The following is a 27,869-nucleotide window of genomic DNA, read 5'->3' on the forward strand; positions in this document are numbered from 1 at the left end:
TATATGATGGTGAAAGAGCATTGGCCAACCACCACTTTAGAGGAAGAGAAGTGCCGCTGTGAGAGAAGAGAGAGCACAGTTATCAAACCCTACACCATCTTCATGTCCTGTATCGATGTTCGATGAAAGGTGATGATTCTGACAGAATCATCATCTGCTGGGGTGGATGGACTAAGTGCTGGATGACAACTCGAACAAGGTCTCTTGAGAGCTGCTGGTTTATCAGTAGAGGACTAGATGGAGGAGGTAGCAGAGACTGCACAGCTGAGGCAACCAAAAGTTCAAGGTGAGTTACAACAGACATTGAAGAAAAAGTGTTTTTGTTTAACCCGAACTCAGCTTTATGCTGCATATGTGTCATTTTGTAGTTATCTTGTTCTCTTTCTTTGCATGTGCGTGCCAGTGTGTTTGTGTTGCATGCGATGTTCAGTGCATGATCACAGCACTTCCTGTCTTGTCCATTTTGCCTTTGTACAAAAGTTGCAGCATCTCTAAGGAAGTTTTCATGTACTCTGCATTATTGGACAAATGTACAAAATTACTGCATCTAGGGGTGTCGTATTGTTTCTTTCCACGTGTAAAAAAAGGTAAATGTAAAAAAAAAAAAAAAAAAATGCAACCCAAGAGTTTATTTTTGACATGGATTTTTGGGAAATTTTTTGTTAAATTTATTTTAGTCTCTCTTTTTCAATTTAGAAATTCTCATAAATACATAAAATATATAACTTTAATGTGTCCAGGATGTTGAAATAAACAACCTTAATAAGACCTCAGTGGGAGGAAGTCACATGCACTGGTTTCAAGTCATTTGTAAGAGCTGCAGTGCTTCTCGTTTCAACCACATTAAGTATCACATGATACGTAACATGATCATTTTGCAGTTAGTGTCAGAATTGGAATTTATCATGCTATATAACAACTATATGCCATAACATGCCAACAGACGGTGTTACCACAGTGCCATCTTTGAAATGACTTTGACTTCCGGTTGGTGATGTGTTTTTTGTTAAGCAAAATGTAGAAACCAAAAAAAAAAAAAAAAGCGTAATCCATACAGCCGAACTAATCTCTTCATCAAAAACAAGTCCTTATTGTCCCTGTAGCAAAACAGGTTACAAAAACCTAGACAGGATGTGGTTGACCTAAATGGTGCATGTCACAGAGAAAAAGAGAAAGAGAGAGATTGGCGGTGACATTTTCTTAGTGCAGTACAAGAGTGGCACATTGCAAGTTCAGAGCCATTTCAGTAGCATTAGAGATGTGCATTCAAGGGTTCAGAGAGTTCATGATAAGTAAAAACTCAGAAAAGCATGTCTAAACTTTAAATGATCTGATTCAATGCTGTAATTTACCTGTGCTTTAAAATATCCAAGGAAATGATCTGTGAAATGTGATTCATAAATACTTTATATTAATATTATTGTGCAAATGAATGAGTCTGGCTCATTCTTGCTGCTTTTTCTTTTACTGCTTCTGTCACAAAATGTTTGTGTGAATTTCAGTGGTGTGACTTCCTGTCTTGATGTCAAATGCACTTTTCTCAGTGACATTAATTATAACACTAGTTTTAAGTTCCAGTTCCTGCAAAAGTTCATGTACTTTAATCACAGTCAACCACCTTTTTCACAAAGAAGTGTTTTGTTATGCTTTACCTTGTTTTATTTTACACTGTACATGTTACACATATTATATATTACATTAAATGATCATTATTACAGAAGTAATAACAGGCTACAAATAATACCAAAACCAATGAACAAAGATTTGTATTAAAAACCGTTTTTTAGAATCAGATTTTCATTTAAAAGAATCCCATGTGGCATCATGACGTCATGTTCTTCTGTTTCAGATGGTGGTACCCCAGTCCGTCACTCAGAAACCAAGCGTTACAGCGAGATATTACGCGATTTTGATGCTAATTTGGATCTGTCATTAACATGCTCGTACGTAGATCTTTGTCAGTCTGTTGTGAAGTTTTAGTCTTGAAAATAAAGGTTCCAAAAGGGGGTTTTCACAGTGATTCTGTAGAAGAACCATTTTGGTTTGCAGTGAACAGTTCTTAAAAGAACCATTTTGTTTTCTTTGTGTGAAGAACATTTTAAAGGGTTAGTTCACCCAAAAATGAAAATTCTGTCATTAATACTCACCATCATGTCGTTCTACTCAAGTAAGACCTTCGTTCATCTTCTGAACACAAATTAAGATATTTTTGATGAAATCCAATGGCTCAGTGAGGCCTCCATTGACAGCAAGATAATTAACACTTTTTCAGATGCCCAGAAAGCTACTAAAGACATATTTAAAACAGTTCATGTGACTACAGTGGTTCAACCTTAATGTTATGAAGCGACGAGAATACTTTTTGTGAGGCAAAAAATAAATAAATAAATGAAAATAACGACTTTATTCAACAATATCTGGTGATGGCCAATTTCAAAACACTGCTTCATGAAGCTTCGACGCTTTACGAATCTTTTGTTTCGAATCAGAGGTTCGGAGCACCAAAGTCACGTGATTTCAGTAAACAAGGCTTCATATATCATAAGTGTTTCGAAATTTCAATAGTTCATGAAGTTCTTCGAAGCTTCATGATGCAGTGTTTTGAAATCGGCCATCACTAGATATTGTTGAATAAAGTCATATTTTAGTTTTTTTGGTGCACAAAAAGTATTCTCGTCTCTTTATAACATTAAGATTGAACCACTGTAGTCACATGAACTGTTTTAAATATGTCTTTAGTAGCTTTCTGGGCATCTGAAAGTGTTAATTATCTTGCTGTCAATTGAGGCCTCACTGAGCCATCGGATTTCATCAAAAATATCTTAATTTGTGTTCCAAAGATGAATGAAGGTCTTACGGGTGTGGAACGACATGAGGGTGAGTAATTAATTACATTATTTTCATTTTTGGGTGAACTAACCCTTTAATGATCCAAAGAACCATTTGTCCAATTGAAAGATTACATGGAAGTTAAAAATTCTTCATGGAACCATCGATCCCTATAAAGAACCTTTATTTTTAAGAATATCAAAATAGTTTTAATTAAATAAATCACAGCTGTTTTAGCTCTGTGAGAACCGCCGTGTTTCATTTTTAATATCTTTGTGTCTGTTGATTTGATTTTTCAGGACTGTGGATGAGCTTCTACAAGAAGCAGACTCACTGTCTTTAACAGACATCTCGGCAGACACAACACTGAATGCTGATCTGGACGATATTACAGTGAGACATGATTGATGAATCCCACTCTTTTTCTCATATACTCATATTTCTTCATACTTTTAAGGTTCAACAATCTCTCTAAAGCAAGAGTGTGTTACAGTATATATTAAAAGCTGCATGTTTTCCAGGGTGAAGATGTGGAGTCATTGAAGATCTGCCGTGAAGAGGAGGAAAAGGACGGAGGCGTATCTGGTAAGATCCTTGTGTATGAGTGTTTGTTTTCTGGACATTTGGAGGAAGACTAAAAGGGTGAAGGATTAATGAGATTTGTGATAGACACTTTGTTTGTGCTCACATCAATATTAGAATGAATATCATACATCCAGTCGGATTCGTATTTAACCTTACAGAAGACATACAGTCTTCTGGCCATCATTCGGAAATACACAGCACTGATATCCGAGAGGAGCAAAGCAAAGCAAGAGTGACTGATCAGGCCCGGAGGCATCATGTCACACCATTAAATCTCTGTTCTTCAACCTGCAACTGTTTTCGTGTAATTAGCCACATGGACTAATTGCCCCTTGCTAACAAGATTAGCACCGGACGGGGGTTAGAGAGCAGATTAAACAAGCAGACAGCTGCTCTCTGTTTTTCCCGCTGATCCATCTCTCTTAAGAACTATAAAGAGATGGGAAGGAGAGTCAGTGTTTGCAAGAATGTTAGCATTAGAACTGTAATGTTTATTTAAAATTTGAAGTAGAAAAAAAATAGATATAAAATATAAATTATAAAGAAGGGATGAGTAACAAAGATGAGATTGACTAGGTAATAACTATGCTGCATTAAAATATATTGATGTCATCTTTCCTTGGGTGCTACCTTGGCGAGACCTGCTTGCTCAGTGAGCCTATAGCCGTTTGCTAGGCGAGATTAGGGATTACGCTAACACTCAAAGTTTAAATAAAACATCCGCATGGTGACCTTCGAGGCAATCCCTTCGCTTGTACTCACAAAACACATCATCTTCATTAGGTACACCTGAGACAAACTTCAGTATCAACAATTTATTCCTATGCCGTCTTAGCCTAGTTCTCTGTCCCCCACTGTGAGCAATCTGATCAGCCAAATGGACTGACTAAGCAGAGACATTTTAGAGAAAACTGTGAGTTTACGGTTTTGTTTCATATTAAATATCATATTGAATAATTTATATTCCTTTTAGATTCACCAGTTTGGATGGTTTCATCTCACAAAGAAGTGTCCATATTTCACCCCAATTTCAAAAGACAGTAGTATAAAAAGTAAAAGAAATCATATTTTGTACAATTTTGTATAATTATATTTTTTAATTAACATAACAAATTTATGCCAAATACTATATTGAATAGTGCTGATTTACTTTACAAATTAAATAATGCATCATAATTGTTTTGCAATGAGAATGAGAATTTTTTGCATCATGGTAATGATAATGATATTTTTGCATGAATGTAGCGAGAATTATATTTTTCCACATCATGGTAATGACAGAGATATTTTTCACATCACGGTAATGACAACAATATTTTTCGCATCATGGTAATGAGAATGATATTTTTTGTATCATGATAATGAGAATGATATTTTTGCATCACAGTAATGAGAATGATATTTTTTCACATCACGGTAATGAGAATTATATTTTTGCATGATTGTAACGAGAATTATATTTTTCCACATCATGATAATGAGAATGATATTTTTGCATCATGATAATGAGAATGATATTTTTGCATCACGGTAATGAGAATGATATTTTTGCATCATGATAATGAGAATGATATTTTGGCATCACGGTAATGAGAATGATATTTTTCGCATCACGGTAATGAGAATGATATTTTCGCATCACGGTAATGAGAATGATATTTTTCGCATCACGGTAATGAGAATGATATTTTCGCATCACGGTAATGAGAATGATATTTTCGCATCACGGTAATGAGAATGATATTTTCGCATCACGGTAATGAGAATGATATTTTCACATCACGGTAATGAGAATGATATTTTCGCATCACGGTAATGAGAATGATATTTTTCGCATCACGGTAATGAGAATGATATTTTCGCATCACGGTAATGAGAATGATATTTTCGCATCACGGTAATGAGAATGATATTTTTGCATCATGATAATGAGAATGATATTTTGGCATCACGGTAATGAGAATGATATTTTTCGCATCACGGTAATGAGAATGATATTTTCGCATCACGGTAATGAGAATGATATTTTTCGCATCACGGTAATGAGAATGATATTTTTGCATCACGGTAATGAGAATGATATTTTCGCATCACGGTAATGAGAATGATATTTTCGCATCACGGTAATGAGAATGATATTTTTCGCATCACGGTAATGAGAATGATATTTTTCGCATCACGGTAATGAGAATGATATTTTTCATATCACGGTAATGAGAATGATATTTTGGCATCATGATAATGAGAATGATATTTTGGCATCACGGTAATGAGAATGATATTTTTCGCATCACGGTAATGAGAATGATATTTTTCGCATCACGGTAATGAGAATGATATTTTTCGCATCACGGTAATGAGAATGATATTTTTCGCATCACGGTAATGAGAATGATATTTTTCACATCACGGTAATGAGAATGATATTTTTCGCATCACAGTAATGAGAATGATATTTTTCACATCACGGTAATGAGAATGATATTTTTCACATGAGAATGATATTTTGGCACGGTAATGAGAATGATATTTTGGCATCACTGTAATGAGAATGATATTTTTCACATCACGGTAATGAGAATGATATTTTGGCATCACGGTAATGAGAATGATATTTTTCACATCACTGTAATGAGAATGATATTTTTCACATCACGGTAATGAGAATGATATTTTGGCATCACGGTAATGAGAATGATATTTTTCACATCACGGTAATGAGAATGATATTTTTCACATCACGGTAATGAGAATGATATTTTGGCATCACTGTAATTAGAATGATATTTTTCGCATCACGGTAATGAGAATTATATTTTTCCACATCTTGATAATGAGAATGATATTTTTCACATCACGGTAATGAGAATATTTTTTCGCATATAATGAGAATGATATTTTTCACGTCACAATAATGAGAATATTTTTTGCCTCACAGTAATGAGAATGATATTTTTTGCATCATTGTATTGAGAATGATATTTTTTGCATATAATGAGAATGAAATTTTTCGCGTCATGGTAATGAGAATGGTATTTTCACATCACGGTAAGGAGAATTAGATTTTTCACATCATGATAATGATTGATATTTTTTACATCATGGTAATGAGAATGATTTTTTGCATCATTGTAACGAGAATGATATTTTTCGCATCATTGTAACGAGAATTCGATTTTTCGCATCATGGTAATGACAGTGATATTTTTCACATCATGATAATTATAATGATATTTTTCGCATCATGGTAATGAGAATGATATTTTTCGCAACATGGTAATGAGAATATTTTTGCACTATTGTAAATAAAATTTGATTTTTTGCATCATGATAATGAGATTTTTTGCATCATGGTAATGATAATGAGATTTTTCGCATCACGGTAAAGAGATTTTTTCGCATCCTGGTAATGAGAATGAGATTTTCTCGCATCACTGTAATGAGAACAATATTTTTTGCATAATTGTAATGAGAATGATATTTTTCACATTGATGACAATGAGATTTTTCACATCATGGTAATGACACTGAGAATGAGATTTGTTTTCACTTTACATAATGAGAATGAGATTCTTTCACATCACGGTAATGTTATTGTATTACAGTGTCACGATACAAAAAAATATTGTTTTTAAAAATAGGTTAATTGTTTTATTATATATCTTTTAATAAATTGTTTTTTTCTTGATTTTGGAGTGAAATATGACCTGCATATGTTCTTGACATGAGATTCAACTGTGTCTACAATTGTGCTGAGAAAATAATTAACAATATGTGTGACAGTAACGTCAAACTGAATTTGATGTGAGAGAGTGTGTTTAAAAGACTGTAAAGTAATGATGAGAGATCTATATCCTTATATCAGGAAATCAACCCCACCCTAATCTAAAGACCATCACTATTCAGTCTGCTACTGTCCTGGATTATTTCCCCTCCCCTCTGTGCCAAAGGTGCACACACACACACACACACACACACACATGCTTTAACATGACAAGCCAGGAAGTACGGCAGGATGCAAGTGCGATAGAGGCATTCCAACAGAAATTTGAGGAATGATGAGGAAAATTCAGGATTTTAGTTCTCAGGTTTTGATCAGATCAGATTTTTAGCATTTAATACACAGGGAGGAGACAGCAGACAGAGGGAGGGTGAACTGTCTCGGTCTCTGTGAAATCCTCACACACCCAAAGCCTTTTGGACACTACTGAGTGAGCCCAGGAGCTCCCTATACAGGCATTTTGCATGGATATTGAATTACCAATCCGGAATATTGTGCTGGAAAGTCACAGGGATTCGACTTTTCCTTCTGACTATCATAGATGTTATGATTCTGTGCTTCACCTTTATCCACATTGTTTTTAACAATTAAGTTGCATTTTTTTTTTTTTTGTCTGTGTTTAATTTGGGGCATGTACTGAGTTTTTTCCAAAGCTTTGACTTTACATCCTATGAAGATACAGCAGATTTATTCTCTGAGTAATGAGTGACAGCCTACTACAGGATCGTTAAAGCTGGTTGAGGACAAGCCTCTGTTATTCCCGAGCGGGATTTAGTTTGCATAGACTAAGGCATGCATACAATCCGTTGATGCTGATGTATTCCGCCTCAGCCCAGGATGCCGACCTGACCCTCTGTCGCTGCGAGGGTGGCGTGGAGCTCGCCCTGCAGTACGCCAAAATGTGGTGCCGTTATGCCAAAGACCTGCTGACCTGGATGGACAAAAGAATCAGCCTGGGTGAGTGCTTTAAATGTAAGCTTTGATTACACTAATGTCTGTCAAATAGTCATAGGACTCACATAGTGGAACATACATCCAACTGTCAGAAAACTAAAATTTAGACTTGTTTTCAATGTGCTGACACATTATGTTTAGGCTGGATTTGTTTGCCAGTAATTATAGATCGTTTCTGCCTGGAAAAGAAGTCGAGAAACCTCTTCCTGGAAGCAGCATAAGAATCTAAATTTGGATCTCTGAGAGAATATGACTTGTGCTGAACAACACCTGTAATAGGATGAAGTAACCTTTAACACCTCATCTCTCATAGCGCCCTCTAGTGGAAGGTTATTGATAGGTATATTGATATTGATATTACCCTTGGTAAAAAAGTACACTTCAGCATACTTCGAAAACAATATACTTAAGTGTGAAAGTGTGTTTGGACATGTTATTAACAATTAAATGAAAATGTATTATAGTTTACATTTATATTAAATGCAATTAGCTAAACTTCTCCTAGACTGTTTTTCATCAAATGACGTAGGACTTAAACACATCTTTATATTGTAATTTTATTGTCTTTGAAATGTGGTTAAATTATCGTGCAGAATGTACTGACAAGCATTTATGGTAAACTAACTTTAATGTAATTTCTACTGAAACTTGTATGTCACATAATGACATATTTGTAATGATGAAGTTGCAATTTAGTAGATTTAAAATATTTGACTTTTAAATGTAATATCGAATGACACTAAAGTTAAAATGATAATCAAGTACTTTACATGTGCTTTAGTATGTTAGTCAACACATCAAAATATATGCACAACAAAAGATCATTAAATAAAATTACAATTATTGTTTAAAGTAAAACATTTAATTTGACATTTTTACAAAGTATGCTCTTTAAAAGTGTACTTAAGAAACATAGTCTTGAAGATGCATGTATGATAAATGGCCAGAGCAATAAGAGACTGTGCGTAAACTCAGAATAGGCTATATAACAGAGCCAATGCCAGGAATCAATAATAATGAATGAACAAAAGAGGAAAAGCATACAGTACATTACAGTGTGGTATTCCTGGAATTAGTGATGTTGAATATCCTATTTTCCAATGAACTGTAATGCTAATGGGTTATGACCTGATAAGGTTATGTCATCTAATGTGTTGTATTGATATTTTGAAGCACTTTGTTGTGTGTCCATCAATACAGATGCAAACTATTTCTATCAGTGGTATTTTCCATTTGGTGGGTTTTGCTTATTAACCTCTTTCTTCTACACATGTGTCAATTTCGCAAGTATTCAAAATGTGGAGTAATAGACACCATTATGATTCTGAGCATTATATGATTATGAAAATTATATTGTTTGTTTTGCAGAGCAAGAGTTTGCAAAGAGTATTATGAGAGCAGCAGATGCAGCCAAGTCATGTGTTGCTCAACAGGTAAAAGAGTGTGTGTGTGTGTGTGTGTGTGTGTGTGTGTGTGTGTGTGTGTGTGTGTGTGTGTGTGTGTGTGTGTGTGTGTGTGTGTGTGTGTGTGTGTATGCAAAACATGTAATGAGAGTTTATTCAGTATATTGGCATGTTTAGCCCTGTGGACTTTTATAAAACTCTAACATCAAACTCTAACTAGTTTATTCCTCTACTAACAATGTTCAGCAGTGTATATACATTCCTGCTGGAGAATATAGAGTACCTTAGGGATGACGCGTTTTTTGTAGGCCAACCCGGAAGTTAGCGGCGCACGGGTTCCCTCGGTTGAAAGCCTATGCATTTTTCCCATAGACTTTTGGAAAATCGCAGAAAATAAGCTCTGTGTTTAACAAAGGGTTATGACACTTACACGTTTTGTCTATCAAGATAATATTTACAAGTTAAAACAACATAAATACATTTGAAGCCTAAATAAAGTGGTCAGATATAAAAAGATATCAATACGCTATAAATGGACTACAGCACACCATGGTCGCGGATCAACGTCGTCACCACCACCAAGCTTCCTCAAACTTTATTTAAAAAACAACTTTATTTATAAACATGCTCGCTGATTATGATCTGAGCTGTTATGAATACTTATCCTCTTTTTCATGAGAAATGCTGTCCAAATGTCCCGTTTGTCATGATGACGTCTAAAGTCCCCACCAAAGGAAGTAGTCCCTTTTAGCAACTTTGTTAGCAACCGCCGTTTTTAAGACACAGTAAAGGTTTAAAAAAATCACAAGTGGGTTATAACCGGTGTGTTTTATGTCATAGATCAAAACATGAAAATATTTAGAGGCTTTGTTAACCACAGACCTTATTTCAGGCGATTTAGCAAAAACCTATTAAAAAAAAAACCATTGACTTTACGCCGTTGGAACCGGAAGTCCTAAAATGTAACTCACTTCTGGGTTTTGCCTACAAAAATGCGTCATCCCTGAGGTACTCTATTCTGTAGCATTTTTGTATTTTTTTAATGAAAGGAAACCCTTGTTATTAGCGACACCGGTGGCGGTTAAGTGAACTGCAGCCAGCAACTTATTGCTCGAACTCGTGCACACGTAAAGACGCTGAATGTGATTCAAGGACCCGATACTCACACGACGAAGTTCGTTTTCTTTCTTCTTCGCAGTAAAAAAATTAAAAATACCTTTGCCAACATCCTGACGCTGTCCACGATTTTGAGAGCGACATTTATATGCATGTATATGTATATGTGCTGCCTGCTGCTCACTTTCCTCCTAATAACACAATAAACAAAGAGTTAAGAAAGCATCGACAAATGAGGTAATTACTGTTATGATAGTTTGATTTTCCAGGCAAAAACGTCCCAAGTCATTAACATAAAATTCATTCTAGCTTTCATAGACAATCTAGGAAGTCTGGGAACGTCTCATTTTTTAAGTTTTGTATATATATATAAAGGGTGAATTCAGGTTAATTGGGACACTTTTTCCCAGTCATCTCAGTGGCAAAAAGTGTCCCAATCAACCTAAATTCTCTCTCTCTCTCTCTCTCTCTCTATATATATATATATATATATATATAGAGAGAGAGAGAGAGAGAGAGAGAGAGAGAGAGAGAGTTTAAAAAATAATCATGGTAAAATGCTAAATGTGGCTTTCATATAAGAAAGGAAAACATTTTATCAAATTTAATAAAAACCTGTCCCTGTGCCATAAAAAAAAAATCATAAGTTACCAAACACCCTAATGCAACTATTGTGTTGCATAAGGCACATGTTATATACTGTCAGTCCACGTTAATGCTGTTAAATCTGTTCAGGACATGATGCCTCTGCAGTATATCTACACCCTGGCCCTGGACCATGATCTCAAAAGCAGCACATCAGCCAAACACACTGCTGAACTCATACAACAGCGCTGCTACCAGGTGCACAAACATCCATCTTGATCAATGTTTATGACAAATGCAAGAAATCTGTAACATATAATATGTGACGTGTGGGGTTTAACTATCTATCCCAAAGGCTCTCTCTGCCAAGAAGAACGAAATCGACAAATGGCGACGGGAATTCAAAGAGCAGTGGTCAAAAGAACAGAAGAGGATGGTCAGTTCTTAGTGCTGAGGTTGATACTGTATGTGTGTTCATGTATCAGTCTAGTAATGTGACCGATATGTTTTGTTGATTAGAACGATGCTGTGTCTGCACTGAAGAGGGCACGACAGCAATACCTGCAGCGCTGTGAGGACCTAGAGAAGGCCAAAGCCATGACGGCCAAAGCCGAAGAGGAGACAGGGGGTTACAAGACCCTGGACAAGCGGAGGAAGTCCAGAGATGACGCCCAAACTAAGGTCATCTAGAGAATATGGCTCATTCTAACATTATATGGCTCATTCTGCCATTTATTACATAATGTACATGTTTTAAAGAAAAAGTCATTTTAACCTCAGTTAAAGGAAATTGCATTTTAAAACTTATTTAGATTTAGCAAATACATTTTATGTAGATAACACTGATTTAACACATTTTTTATTTATACTTTTGAACTTGAGACTGACTCGTTTTAAAAATAGACACCGCAAAACCTGTAATTTAAGGGACATTTAGAAAATTTCAAACAAACCAGTACAGAGAGTGCGCAAAAAATGTATGTGAGATTATAATATGCTTCCCTTAATAAATAAAATACGCTAGTTCTGAAGAAAATTGTTTCAGAGCAGAGATTCCTAAACATTTCAGAGTATTTCTTGTTTTAATAATGCAGATAACCAAAAGTATAAATATGTGTCATGTTAATTATCGCTTCAATATGATATTTATCACTGTGCTTTGCTACCGTGTAGGTTACAGAGACTGAGATGCTGTACAAGCAGTGTGTGTCTGAAGCAAACAACCATCAAAAAGAGCTGGAGAATGTGAAGCGCAAAATCATTGTCCACATCCGCAAGCTCATCTGTCAAGGAGACACTGTGCTGAAAGAGGTGGGTTCACCTTTAGAGACAGATTGGGAGGCTAAAAGATGAAAAGTAAATGTTTATACATGGAGAAAAGTTTAGTCGATCGGATCACAAGTAGATGAGGGAGACGCATACCCATTTATACCTGTTATTTTAATCTGTCTGTTTTGACCACTATTGACCACTTCTGTCCTGATTTCACTGAAAGGGAGGGATTCAAGATTAATCGAAATTAACCCCAAATTTTTTTTTATGTGCAGCTTGTTAGTGAAGCACGGCTCTGTGATCAGTAGTAAATGCTGCTCCATCTGAAAGCACTGCGAGTTTGAGTTGCTTATAATGAAAAAACATGCATTTGAAAAAACATGCGTCAAACATCTTTCCAAACATGAGAAGCATTTATGAACCTCTTGTCCAACAAAAGACAACATTTAATAAAATGTCTGTTCTCTAAACTCACTTCATAACATCAGTTGTGTTTGAAAACATCCTTCTGTGAGATGATGTGGTTTCTCACACAGAATAAGATATACACAACATATTATTTCACAGTATTCTATACAGTTATAAAGGCTATGTGTCAATTAGCATTGCATTATAAATATACTTTATTATCATGAAAATACATGAGAAGGCTTGAAGAACTCAGATAAACCATATATTGTCGTAGTCGTGTGTTTATTAGTCATGTTTAATCAAAGCGTTTCAATCTTTTGTTTATTCAGCTACAGCGATGGTGTGAGGGATTTCCTGTAATGATGTGCGTTAAATCTTCTGCGTGAGAGCGCCCTCTGGTTTTGAGATGGAGCAGCATTTAGCCGTACTTCACTGACAAGCTGTGCATAAAAAAATCACAGCCAATTGCCAAATTGCGTGCGGTTTAATGTCAATCAATCTTGCAGCCCTGGTAAATGTATGGACTTTTTCAGAGCTTTTGATCTAATGGATGAAATAATCTTGTGCAATTTACATATGAACTCACAAGGAGATGACAGAAAAACATACAGACAGCAGCAGATTTAGTTCTGCTCTGATAGCCGCAAGACCACAGCAAACACTGTGAGTGTGTTAGAGATCAGAAATGGTGAGAGAACATTGTGCTTGGTACATTTTTTGTTTTCAATTCAATTCAATTCACATTTATTTGTATAGCGCTTTTCACGATACATATCATTTCAAAGCAGCTTTACAGAGAATGCATGTCAACATTACAATTTAAAGAATGCAGTTAGCTAATAATGTAATAATTTAGGCAATTAATTTACAATCACTGTTAGCAGTTTAACTGAAGGTAGAAGCAATGAGCTCCTGGAAAAATGAGTTACATATTAACAAGAATTAGGATATATAGAAATTTGGGAATGTGCATGTTGATCCAGATGATTGCGTCTTCTGAAGTCCTCGCAGGAGTTGGCGCCATCTCTTCATAGGTGTTGGTCATCTGAGGTCTTCTTAAGAGGCTGGATCCAAACTGAAGCTGATGTCCTCTCTAGTCACCTCGGGACTTTTCAATCCAAACCAAGTCTTCAGCCGACAAAGTTTAAATCCCATCTGGCTAGCGCGCGTCCTATAATGTTTACGCACATTAAGTCAGTAGGCAGTGAGTAGACAGTCTTTTGTGGCTGTTCAAACACATTTGACCACATGAGCGTTTACACTACGAAAGCAATCTGGTCAAATGCGTTTTCAAATACCTCTGGAAGTGGTCGAAAGTGGACAAGCTCTAAATGTTTTACACCCCGTTACACCTGTATTTAGCGTAATCCACTTGTGATCCGATTGACCAAAACACATTTTAATACCAGGTGTAAACAGGGCCACATGACATATTTTACTTAAAATGAAGGGAAGAGTGAAAGTCTATCAATCATCAAAAAACAAAAATGCCACAGAGACCAGTATAGTATAGAGTGGGCTCTTTTGATTTATTTTATTAAGTAACCACTCAGCAGCATAGCGATGACTTTTGTATTGGCTAGTATTACTTATAAAATGTTCAGTGTATTTAGTTTACACTTATATTTGTATGTTCATCCATGACTTCTTGATCAAAGTCTCTGTCTTATTCTTCTGTCAGGCAACGGTGAACATGTTCTATTACCAGCGGCAGCAGACTGAGCCGGTTCCTCTGGGCTACCAGAACTTGGAGCTGACCTGCAGGCCCTGTGAGCCAGGTGAACCCTACCTGCAGTACATCCTGGGAAAAGGCATGATCGACCAGCCTCTCCAGAACTTCATGTTCCAGGAGTTCATCCCCCAAAGCAGGAGGTGAGGGCACAAAAATATCTTGTAACTTGTAGGCAGCCTGTAAGATTTTTTTTAATTAAAAGAAATTAAAGGTGCTAAAGAGGATGTTTTGTTTTATACATTTTTGCAATATTTCTTGAAAAGACTATTTATTAGGTGCACTGAAAGGAATAATATTAATATACATCATCTGTGCACAAGGTAGGGCCTTAAAAACATCAGCCAATCGTTTACACGATCATTGCGTAAACGATTGGCCCTCTGGCTTGTCAGTCACTGCCGTGACATTCCTTGTGAGAGACATGCGCGGATTGGCCCTCTGGCTTGTCAGTCACTGCCGTGACATTCCTTGTGAGAGACGTGCGCGGATTGGCCCTCTGGCTTGTCAATCACTGCCATGACGTTCCTTGTGAGAGACGTGCGCAGCTGCGCGCTCCAGTAACTTTCCACACTCCAGAGGTGCGGCATGCAATGTTTTTGTCCGGAGACAGGAGTAACAACTGCAGATTATGAGTTACCTGCGGTGAGTCCGACATAATGAATCCACTAACACGACACAGCGAATGCCGGTGGTAAACACACGTGTTCCAGTACTCGTGCACGAGTTTTGGGAGGCGTTCCCTCGAAAGGAAGGGGGGTTGTTCTTACACATGCGCCCATTTCAAAAACTCAGTAACAGTCTTTGGTTTCTCAGTCAACGAAAAGATCCTCTTTATCACCTTTAATACTTTTATTCAGCAAGGAGGCATTAAATTGATCAAAAGTGAGAGTAAAGACATTTATAATGATTTCTATTAAATAAATATTCTGAACTTTCTATTCATCAAAGGATCCTGATAAAATCCATCACAGTTTCCACAAAAATACTAAGCAGCACAACTGTTTTCAACATTGATAATAATAAGAAATGTACTTTGAGCATCAAATCATCATATTCAAATGATTTCTGAAGGATCATGTGACGCTGAAAACTGGAGTAATGATGCTGAAAATTAAGCTTTGCTATCACAGAAATAAATTACACTTCAAAATCTATTCAAATGGATATTTAAAGTGGTAATAATATTTAACAGTATGATCAGTTTCACTGCTTTTGATCAATGAAATGCAGCTTTGGTGAGCTTACGAGAGTTCTTTCAATTGCCTGTAATAGCTCAAGCTGTCTCAAAGCATCTGCAGTCAACTAAAGCTGTGTATTAACTTCAAATGCAACCACATCATCTGTTTACCCCTTTTATTTTCACAGATCCTCACCAACAGGTCGGCGTAAACAAAGCACTGCTCTGAGTTACCAGCAAGATTTCTATGCGCTACCAGATGATCTGAAACACAGCAGCAGTTTAGTAGATAGTACGTCTGATTTCTATCATAAACGTATAACTCGTCCAGCTGAAGTGAACCTGAACATTTTCATGTTATTTATTGATGTACAGGACGGCCTGGCCACAGTGACCGAGACAGCACAGGAGGAAGTCTTGAATCATTGTCCAGTCCAGGTAGAAAAAATCTCTTGCAACATTTTATTTCTGTCCCACCTAGATATTGTAAATGAGTAACTAATATCTCTCCTCCCTGAAGCTCATGGGAGCCGTAAGCTGCCCAAGGCCTCCTCCACAGGAACCATGTCTTCAGATGATCTTGATGAGAACGCTCTGCAAGAAGCAGGTATGATTTTTTTTTTTTTGCCCTTTCTGCATTTTAATGGCAGACAATGCAGTTGTTGACTTTTCTTCATCTGTGTGCAGAGAGTGAAGAGGGTTTATCTGATAGCAACGGAATGACATGCAAACCACGAACTGCATCACGTGCTGCCTTGACCCACAGACTGAGAAAAATGAAGAGCAAGATGGTCAAGTGTAAGCAATGTGACAACTACATCCTGGTCAACGGGATTGAGTGTGAGGAGGTGAGTGTCAGATAAGGGCCTGTGGCTTTTAGTTAAAGATCTCAGCTGTGCAAAACATGTTGACCTTTTTTATTCTATTACAGCTATGGATCTGGGTAGTACTTTTCGAATTCATTTTCTTCATAGCCATTAAAAAAAATCTTCCCATAGTGAAGTTTCTCTATGTAAATGAGCTAGATGCATAACACTCGTCTTTTGCAGCGTGTCTCTCATGACACAGCATTCTAAAAAGAAGTTTTAAAAGAGCGTTTCTGTGTGAACGGCCCCTAAGGAGTACTAAGGCCCAGTTTACATTATGCGTTTTTGTTTTAAAACGCCGTTTTAAAATGAAAACGATCCTCGTCTACACTGGCGTTTCCACAGCGTTTGAGAAACGATCTCCGTCTACACTACATGGCCGAAAACACGTCACATGACCGTTTGTGCACACTGGGTATGCGCGTACAAGTCTAAACAGTTGTCTCTTGCACATGTAGGCAGCTGCAGTATTAAAGGTGCCCTAGATTCAAAAATTGAATTTACCTCGGCATAGTTAAATAACAAGAGTTCAGTACATGGAAATGACATACAGTGAGTCTCAAACTCCATTGTTTCCTCCTTCTTATATAAATCTCATTTGTTTAAAAGACCTCCGAAGAACAGGCGAATCTCAACATAACACCGACTGTTACGAAACAGTCAGGATCATTAATATGTATGACCCCAATATTTGCATATGCCACCCCATGTTCAAGGCATTAGACAAGGGCAGCCAGTATTAACATCTGGATCTGTGCACAGCTGAATCATCAGACTAGGTAAGCAAGCAAGGACAACAGCAAAAAATGGCAGATGGAGCAATAATAACTGACATGATTCATGATAACATGATATTTTTAGTGATATTTGTAAATTGTCTTTCTAAATGTTTCGTTAGCATGTTGCTAATGTACTGTTAAATGTGGTTAAAGTTACCATCGTTTCTTACTGTATTCACGGAGACAAGACTGTCGCTATTTTCATTTTTAAACACTTGCAGTCTGTATAATTCATAAACACAACTTCATTCTTTATAAATCTCTCCCACAGTGTGTAATGTTAGCTTTAGCCACAGAGCATAGCCTCAAACTCACTCAGAATCAAATGTAAACATCCAAATAAATACAATACTCACATAATCCGATGTATGCATGACGAACACTTTGTAAAGATCCATTTTGAGGGTTATATTAGCTGTGTGAACTTTGTTTATGCTGTTCAAGGCAAGCGCGAGCGTGAGATTTAAAGGGGCCGCAGCCTAAATCGGCTCATATTTAATGATGCCCCAAAATAGGCAGTTAAAAAAATTAATTTAAAAAAATCTATGGGGTATTTTGAGCTGAAACTTCACAGACACATTCAGGGGACACCTTAGACTTATATTGCATCTTGTAAAAAAACGTTCGATGGCACCTTTAAAAAAATGCAGAGTTTAACCACACAGTGACTGCTAAAAATGACAACTAAGCCGTTCAGTCTCAGTTCAGTCTCCGTGTTATTGTTTACGCAGTCGTCAAAGGTTACACAGAACGAATGTGGGCAGCCATGCCATCGTTTTCAAAAGTCTCCGTTTTTGAGGTTTCGAGGTAGCAAAACTTTTGTGTTTTAAAACAAAAACACACTAGTGTAAAACGGGGCCTAAGTGATGCACCAATCCAACCAGCTCCAAAATAAATTGCAAACTTTGATTCCAAGCATTTGAAAATTTAAAAAAAACAACAAAGGAAAAAGGCTGTTTAAAGGCGAGTTTCTCATCAGGATTATTGGTAGTGTAATTATCCACCAGGAATTCAAAAATGAAACATGAATATTTAAAAGTTACATGCCCGGTTTCACAGACAAGACTTGAGCCTAGTCCCAGAAAAAAAAAAGCATGTTTGAGCTTTCTTAACTGAAAGCAATTTGCACTGACATACAGTATCTTAAAATATGCACACCAGTAATGTTTTTTTCTAAGGAATGCTTATAAAAGCTACTTAAATGTCCTCATTTGAACTAAGGCCTAATCTTGGCTTAGTCGAAGCCCTGTCTGTGAAACCAGGCCTAAAAGTTGAAATCACACCGATCACCATATTTTATTAGCCCATAGTTGGTCATTCTTTGAAAGGTTTATCGTATAAAATCGTATAAAAAAGCGTGCTGTAAGTAGTGTGATGAAAGTGACAGTTAAATGATTGGTAAGTAAAAGAAAAGAGACCCTGATGAACATGGCAGATTGACTGTTGCTCCTCTCTTGCCAGTGTGGCCTTGCAGTCCACAGGAAGTGCCTGGAGGTGTGCCAGATGGAGTGTGAGCACAGGAGGGGATTCATCTTTGGGATGGAGTTCTCCCTGCTGCCCAGAGAGATCCCAGACTCTGTGCCCTTCGTTGTCCTGCGCTGCACCGAAGAGATTGAGAACAGGGCTCTCGGAGTCCAGGTAGGAGTAGAACAAAACATTAATCTTGTGAAAATGTCTTAAAGAGAGAGACAAGAAACTTGATTAGTTGACTCACTCCAACACCGATCTGTATTATTAGCGCTTGCTGAGGCAACTTTTACTATTGCTCTAAGTTTTAAGGCTGGAATACATTAGGCAACTTTTAAACTATGAAAAGATTTTGAAACACTAGGATGGCTTTGTAAACGGTTACAGAGGAAAACCGGGCATCATACACTAAACAACTGAGGAGCACACACTACTAGACTTTAAAGTTGTTCTGAACACAACAAACTAGGGTTGTGATAACGATTTCTGCTTCTCTTGATTAATTAATAATAATCGTCACTGTATTTTCCCCGTTGATTATTTGTCCTGAAAACATTTTGTTGTTGTTTTCCGTTATCTTGAATTGGTCACAAGCTTCTATTATCTTTCCTTCTTGGGGCTGCCAGATGTCAAGGAAATAAATCCCCCATACAAGACTTTTCTCTCAAAAGGATACATTTTCTGCCCAGTGTTTTATTTTAGCCGCTTTTCCATCAAAATTACCCAGAACAATTTATCCCAGGAACTTTTGCTATTATCCAGACCTGTTGCTATTTACGTTTCTATCGCAGTTTAAAGTACCACGAAGATTAAGTCTGGTGACGTAGGACTGTGTACGACTTTCCAGTTCCCGCTGGATTTCGTCCTCCTTATATAAGCTTAATGAAGCCTAAACCTTGACGTCGGTCCATTGGTCCTATTTTTAAATGCCAATGTTGATTCGAATAGCAAACAACTCTTACTGCACGCACCACAACAGACTTTTAAAAAATGGTGGTTGAAATAAAATGCTGCGTGGAGTCAACCAATCAAAATGCTGTGTGAACTCAACCAATCAGCATGTGCAGCGCCCAAGTCCCACCCCCGAAAACCTTGTGCGCAGGGACTTTCTGAGGGGAAAATTTTTACCCAGAGCTTCATTTAGACCCTGGTTACTGCGGTCGAAACACACCGAGTATCACCACAAAGTTCCTAGTTCCTGGGGAAAGTTCCTGTGGTGGAAACGTGGCTTTAATCTTTTTAATCTGGCAACCATGCACATGCATGGTTATATTATTATATAAAATTATATGTATTTGTTCTTCAAATAATATAATAAAATAATATAATAAATAATGGCAATCAAGATTATAATTTTTGAGCAAAATAATCATCATTATCCATTATCGTGCAGCCCTACATCAAACTTTGATATGTTTGGTATCCTCTGACTAGAAATCATAGTAGGAAGCTAAAATCTGCAGATTGACTGACATACATCAACTAGTGTTGATAAAAATCTGGTGAAAATATGGGCAAAAGTTGTGTAGTGTATTCCAGCCTTTTGGGTTACTGATTTAAATAAAGATTTACTACAGACATGAATGAAACCTCAAATCATGGGGAAAGTTGTTGGCCGGAATCATGCCTATTATCTTTCCTGCTTGGGGTTGCCAGATGTCAAGAAAAAAATCCCCCAAACAGGACTTTTCTCTCAAAAGGACCCAACCATTTATGGACAAGCAAACAGTCATATTTTCTTCTAGTTGTCTTCACTCTTATGTTCTTGTCTCTGTATATAGGGAGTGTACAGAATCAGTGGCTCCAAACCTCGCATTCTAAAGTTATGTCAGGCTTTTGAAATCCAGAAAGACCAAGTTGACCTCAGTGACCTCTCACCGCATGACATCACCTCCGTCCTCAAGCACTTCTTCAAAGAGGTAAAAAAAGATTCTTGAGTAAAGTTCACATTTTCTGAGTCAGTTTAAGTAAAACAAAAATCTAGTCTGAAATGGAGCACAACAGTGCACCCTTTTTAGCAGCCTTGTTTCCAGAAGAATTTTTTTTTACCATAAATTTTTCCCATTGGGATTTTTAAAAAGTCTTTGTGAAAAAGTTATAATCCATGAACCAAACCAACCAGCTACAAGGTGATTCACAACATAACAAACCTTTATTTTAAACAAAAAAAAAATGTATTGGAAAATTGGGCAAAAAGACAAAATTACAATACTTCTTATGAGGGAAAGTACTACAATCCCATGAAGCATTGCAAATAACTAAATAAACTTATTATGAATATAAAACTATTGAGCTAAAGATTTATATTTTATATATAGAAACAATATATTTTACATTTATTGCAAAATATGCCATTTGCTTGTTGTGATTCTCTGATTATTTTGCAGAATCATGGGTAATGTAGTTTTTCAATAGTAATTCCACTGTTAAGGACACAGTGCACACTGAGTCTGAAATTTTCACACATTAAAAAAAATAAATATGACCTCATCTTGTGTCAATCACGTTTACACACTGCCTCCAAAACGTTCGTCCGTCATAAAAAAATTCGGATCTGGTAAAATTTTCTGCATTTTTTGCATCCGTAGCAAGCATTTTGAGAGGTGATTAGTCTAATGTATGCTGGTTTCAATGCCTGGTGTACACCTTTCCGATGCCACAGTTTGGTGTGTGTGTGTGTCCATACCTTAGATATACTACCAGTCTCTGTTCAGAATCAATTGGTCCATGGAAATTGGTGGCCTTCTTTTTAATATGTGGCTCCAGTATCACTAGCAAAGTATCAAACTCACTGAGAGTCACTGACATCCTGAAATAAACTTTGAATTGCACAGGATAATCCCGCAGCTCTTGGGACTCTCCTTCTTCTCTACGTAACCTCAGGATTGGATGGACCCAATATTTGCTCTTTCTTTTTCTCTTTTTAAGAAGAGAGAGGACAACAAAATCACTGTTTGAATACTCCATTTTGTATTGTTTTTATTTTGAATTTTTTCGCAACGGATTAATTAATACACATCAGACTCAGTGTGCAAGGTGGTTTCTGGACCTTACAGTAATCTTCTCACTACTTAAAGCATATTTTGGGATTAAACCCCTCATGGTGCCAACATCCCATCTTCCTCTTTCACAGCTTCCAGAGCCGTTACTCACCTTTGACCTTTACAACGAATTCATCAACGTGGGTAAGGAGATTCAGAGGCTTAGTGAAAAGGACCATGTTGCCGAGACTGTAGGGATTGTGGACAGTATTGTGGTTAAACTCAGAGAGCTAACTGGTCGATTGCCTCTGTGTAACTACAACACAGTGCAGCACATGATGGCCCACTTGAACAGGTACCATCCTGTGTGAAATTACTGTACATTTAAAGCTCATCTAAATGACGTAGTTCGCTACTAATCCTTCACTTTCTTCTCTTCAGGGTGGCAGAACAATTCGAAGAAAACAAAATGTCTCCAGGAAACCTGGGCATCGTGTTTGGCCCCACGCTCCTGCGGCCCCTGGTGTCGGGGGACGTGTCGATGATCGCTCTCCTGGAAACCAGCTATCAGGCTCTTCTCGTGGAGTTCATGATCTCACACTATGACCAAGTATTCAGCTCCGCAACAAGATCTAGCACACCTCCTCCACCGCCTCCCACGGTACCCCTCCCAGACACCCCACCCAGAGCGACATGTCCCGTTTCTCCTGCCAGCAGTTCCTCACAGGACCCCGGAGCCGCGTCCAGGGAACGTCCACGCTCACTGGAGGTAGGCAGTAAGAATGAATAATGACTTCACGCAATCAGTAGCTCCACACTAACACCTAACCAGATGCGATGCGATGATGAGATCCTAGCGAGAAGCAGTTTGTTTGTGGTCACCAGACACGAGATGTGTCGATATCAATCAAATATCACAGCCAATCAGAAGAACGTGTGAGTGGGCTCTCTCTCTCTACAAGCGCACTTAAAATCGTCTTGAAACTGAAGCTGTGATAGTTGGTGCATGTTGGAAAGATCGTATTTATGAGTTGAATGCACATGAACGGCACCATAAAAGTCGTAATTACGAGTAGGAAATTCAGGATTTTTTTTTTTTTGCTATGAGTTTCTGAGTTGGGGGCGTCAGTGAGAAACATGCCGTATGGATGCAACGTCTGTAGTTGATAGTACGGAAGAGGATTAGGGCCAAGCAATAATAAAAAAATGAATCCATCTCGAGATTAAAGTTGTTAAATTTCGAGAATAAACTCGTTAAATTTCGAGAAAAATGTTGAGATAAAATGTTGAGAATAAACTCATTAAATTACGAGAAAAAACTTGTTAAATTTCGAGAAAAAAGTCGAGATAAAATGTTGAGAATAAAGTCATTAAATTATGAGAAAAAAGTTGTTAAATTACGAGAACAAATTTGTTAAATTATGAGAAAAATGTCGTCAACATTTTATCTAGACTTTTTTCTCGTAATTTTATGACTTTTTTCTCATAATTTAATGAGTTTATTCTCAACATTTTATCTAGACTTTTTTCTCGAAATTTAACAACATTTTTCTCATAATTTAACGAATTTGTTCTCGTTATTTAACGACTTTTTTCTCGTAATTTAATGACTTTATTCTCAACATTTTATCTCGACTTTTTTCTTGAAATTTAACGAGTTTTTTTTCTCGTAATTTAATGAGTTTATTCTCAACATTTTATCTCGACTTTTTTCTCGAAATTGAACACGTTTTTTCTCGAAATTTAACAACTTTAATCTCTAGATGGTTTTATTTTTTTATTATTGCTTGGCCCTAATCCTCTTCCGTATGATAGTAAATTTTCATAAATTAAATAAAAACAAAAAAGCAAAACTTACCTGATGTGCATTCTTTTTTTAAATTTTCTAGAGTTAAAAACCTAATTAAAAAAATTAAGAAAAGGTACGCCACCATCTTGGGCTGACGAAAGTGACTTTTAACGCACTTGACGTTGTAAATACGAACTTCCGAGGAGGACTTGAATGAGTGTTTTCTTCCCTATTGTGATGCATATTCAAGTGAAATGGCTTCTGGAACAAGAAAAAATGTAGGACGGGACTTGTTTTTGTCCATGGGGAATTGATTGGATTGTTGTGGTTTGCTATTGGTCAATCTCATATGAGTGACAGGTTGCCCCACCCTCACGCCAGTAAACACATCATCAGAGAAGAGAAGAGCTGCAAGATAGTTAGTTTGATTAAAGATTACTAGGGCACTTTTATAATAATATTATAAAATATATTAATTAAAAATTGTCCATTTTGATTTCATGGTGACTTTAACTCGCATTCAAATGGATAATAATAAATATAAAAACTATAAATATAAAAAATATATAAAATATAAAAACATTTAATATTATTAAAAATACATGCTATACGACAATCTTTGTCATGGAATACACTTGTTTAGTTCACACTTTGAATGTTCTCATTTCCTTTCATTTATGTTCAAGATCTGAGGTGAATTATCCATTGCTGCTCCCTGACAGTACGGCTATAATAGTCACGCAAAATGACATTCAAACTCACATTAGACGCTTTTAAGATTAAATAAAGCTCATAATCAGTAGTTTCGAGCCACAACAACGTCGCAGAAATAGAAACCGTTTCTAAAATCCCGTGTTGCTTTTCGAATATCGCCGCCGTGGCTGGTTAGGACAACACATCTTAAAAGATCATTTCCATCGCGTGTCGCGTCTGGTTAGGACACGGTGTAAGTCGAATAAACACAGTCCGTGCTTTAAGCTGCCTGTTGTCATGACGATGCTAAAAGCTCACCACAGGTGGACGTGCTCGTGTGGACGAAAGAGTTCATCTTGATCTGCTTGAGCCGCTCTTGCTCTGCTTGGGCCTGAATTGTCCCGCCGTGCTCGTGGAAAGGCCTGGAGGGATTAAACGCTTATTCTGTGATGATTGCTTTTGCTTGCCTGTGTGCTTGTGCTTATGTCAGAGTCTTACTTCTGCTGCACTGTGCTTTGGGGCTCCTCATCAAGTTGCTAGAATAGCCTGGAGGATGATAATAGCTATTAGCCTAGTCTCCTCTAACTAGAAGAGTTTAAACAAGAATTTCTGATTAGCAGGCTTTTCACAGGTTAAGATTGTCTTAGAAGGCTAGTGGTTTCTTACAAATAGGGCTGGACAAGAACATTTAATATCACCAGCACTGACTGGCAGATATATAACATTTTATAAGAGAAGTAAATTTGGGGTCTGTGTGAGATTGTTTTAAAGTCTCTTATGTTGCATTTATTTGATCAAAAAAAATACAGTAAAAAACTTAATATTTCTATTTAATATATTTTAAATGTAATTTATTCCACTGATCAAAGCTGAATGTTCAGCATCATTACTCCAGTCTTCAGTGTCACATGATCCTTCAGAAATGATTCTGATATGATGATCAATAAATATTTCTGATTATTATCGATGTTGAAGTTGTGCTGCTTCATATTTTTGTGGAAAAGATTATACATTTCTTCAGGATTCTTTGATGAATAGAAAGTTAAAACCCTAGCAACCGCATAGCAACACCCTAGCAACCAACCAGAATACCTTATTAACTGCATAGCAACACCTTAGCAACCACCCCAAGTACCCTAGCAACTGCTTAGCAAGACCTTAGCAACCACCCCGAGTACCCTAGCAACAGCATAGTAACACCCTAGCAACCAACCAGAATACCCTAGCAATTGCATAGCAACACCTTTACAACCACCCTGAGTACCCTATGAACACCCTAGCAACCACTCTGAGTACCTTAGCAACCTCATAGCAACACCCTAGCAACCAACCAGAATACCTTATTAACTGCATAGCAAAACCTTAGCAACCACCCCGAGTACCCTAGCAAACAGCATAGTAACACCCTAGCAACCACCCAGAATACCCAAGCAAACGCATAGCAACGCCCTAGCAACCACCCGGAATACCTTAGCAATCGCATAGCAACACCAAAGCAACCATCCCGAGTACCCTAGCAACCGCATAGCAACACCCTAACAACCACCCCGAATACCTAAGCAACCACATAACAACACCTTAGCAACCACCACAAGTACCCTAGCAACCACCTTGAGTACCCTAGCAACCACATAGCAACACCTTAGCAAACCACCTTGAGTACCCTAGCAACCGCATAGCAACACCCTAGCAATCACCCCCGAGTACTCTAGCAACCGCATAGCAACACCCTAGCAACCACCCGAGTACCCTAGCAACCGCATAGCAACACCCTAACAACCACCCCGAATACCTAAGCAACCACATAGCAACACCTTAGCAACTACCACGAGTACCCTAGCAACCCCTTAGTAACCACCTTGAGTACCCTAGCAACCCCTTAGCAACCACCCCGAGTACCCTAGCAACCCCATAGCAACACCTTAGCAACCACCTCGAGTACCTTAGCAACAGCATAGCAACACCCTAGCAATAACCCCGAGTACCCTAGCAACTGCATAGCCACACCCTAGAAACAACCCCGAGTACCTTAGCAACCACTTTATCTACAATATAATACTTAAAAAATTTAAATGATTCTTGTGCCTTAATGGCTCTCTAGTCAACTTACATTCAGAATTTTTATCATTTTAACAGAATCGCACTATCAAGAGAGATTCAAGCGAGGGTTATATTTCTGACAAGTCATCATCCAATGAAGCAATGGACCAGCTGAGCCCAGAAGCCAATGAGAGAGCAGGTAGGCGGGCTTTAAAAGACATTCAAATTCAATGCCAGCTGGCTGCTTGCGCAAACCTTTCGCTCTGTGTTTCTGTGGCATTGCGGATTCTTATTCTGCTTTCTGTTGTCATAAGCAAACAAATGATCTTTGTAGTCTAAATTATACATTTTGATTATGCTTATTAAAACTCAAATGCAAAGTTTTGTTTCATTATATTGTTGTGAATAAAAGGCTCATTTTGTTCTGTACATCTTCCAGTCCTGGCTATGAGGGCGACAGCATCTCCTCAGGGGCATCTGGAGCAGGCTGCGGAAAGTCAACTGCAAACTCAGTCGAGGGGTCACTTCAGCAGGCAGCCAGTCAAGTATTACCGACAGGGTTCGGCAGGAGCACAATTACGTAAAGCAGGCTCTCAGTCGCGGGACGAGGACAATTCTGGGAACGCGGAAGGACTTGTGTCGGGAAGTGCAGACAGCAGCCGCAGCTCCTCTCCTGATCCTGAGACCCCCATAAAAACTCACTCACGATTACACGAGACCCCTGGCCCACAGAATAAGACTGGATACACCCCTGAAAGTCAGACTGCACCTCATGCAGAGGTAAAAAGGACGGTATCGGATGAAGGGGTTAAAGCAGTAGCTTCTTCACTCAAAGAACATGTGGGCCAAATAGACCAACGAAATACCAACCAATCGAACAACACCCTGGGGGGGAGAGAGCGCCTGATCCGATCCTTGAGGAGGCGTCCAACGGAGGAGAGGATGGCACAGAATGTTCTGTCTGGACTGAGGCTAAAACGCAGTGATTCGGGGAAGGGCGAGCAGCTCCATTTTGTTTGACACTGACTGAGGCAGAACTAATATGTTTACTTCACTGATGGGGTTCCTTAAATTCACTGGATTAAATCCCATTTTAGGCTGTAAAGCCACAGAATTTGGTAGGCTATGTCCTGTACATTTTTTTAGTGTTCCTGCTTTGTGGTGTATGACATACAGTGTAGTTACATCACTTCCACTCTCACTGGAAATTTGGCACAGATTTACCTGTGTTTATTTGTTATACATAGACAGCCTGTCTTGTATAGATGTATGATGCTGAAACATGATTCCTTTGGGATGAACATACAATATATGGAAATAATAACAACAACAACAAAAACTGGCAGTTTTTTTCCTCCCAACCACAGAACAAGAAACAGGAAAAAGATTTTCTCTACAATATAATAACG

At 37.6% G+C, this 27,869-nt stretch overlaps 1 protein-coding gene across 1 annotated transcript; it reads left to right on the plus strand.

Annotated features, from left to right (window-relative positions):
* Positions 1-10: 10 nt before the first annotated feature.
* LOC125267088 (GEM interacting protein) lies at positions 11-27,799 on the plus strand. Its single transcript, XM_048188394.1, has 21 exons — positions 11-286; positions 1,850-1,943; positions 3,129-3,222; positions 3,351-3,414; positions 8,027-8,152; positions 9,518-9,582; positions 11,404-11,511; positions 11,609-11,689; positions 11,773-11,934; positions 12,427-12,564; positions 14,618-14,808; positions 16,034-16,137; positions 16,221-16,283; positions 16,366-16,452; positions 16,533-16,693; positions 18,952-19,128; positions 20,739-20,876; positions 22,091-22,293; positions 22,380-22,707; positions 26,557-26,659; positions 26,900-27,799. The coding sequence occupies exons 1-21, from the start codon at positions 238-240 to the stop codon at positions 27,478-27,480; spliced, it is 3,117 nt and encodes a 1,038-aa protein (XP_048044351.1). The 5' UTR covers positions 11-237; the 3' UTR covers positions 27,481-27,799.
* Positions 27,800-27,869: the final 70 nt, after the last annotated feature.

The sequence above is a fragment of the Megalobrama amblycephala genome, linkage group LG1 (genome assembly GCF_018812025.1).
Source record: "Megalobrama amblycephala isolate DHTTF-2021 linkage group LG1, ASM1881202v1, whole genome shotgun sequence".
In the NCBI taxonomy this organism is placed as follows: Eukaryota; Metazoa; Chordata; class Actinopteri; order Cypriniformes; family Xenocyprididae; genus Megalobrama; species Megalobrama amblycephala.

Excerpts from the sequence above, each read along its gene's own strand:
- LOC125267088 (XM_048188394.1), top strand. The coding sequence starts at position 238 with ATGGAGGAGGTAGCAGAGACTGCACAGCTGAGGCAACCAAAAGTTCAA. Across the intron at positions 11,935-12,426 it reads GAGATGACGCCCAAACTAAG|GTTACAGAGACTGAGATGCT; the intron begins GTCATCTAGAGA and ends GCTACCGTGTAG. Across the intron at positions 20,877-22,090 it reads TCAAGCACTTCTTCAAAGAG|CTTCCAGAGCCGTTACTCAC; the intron begins GTAAAAAAAGAT and ends CCTCTTTCACAG.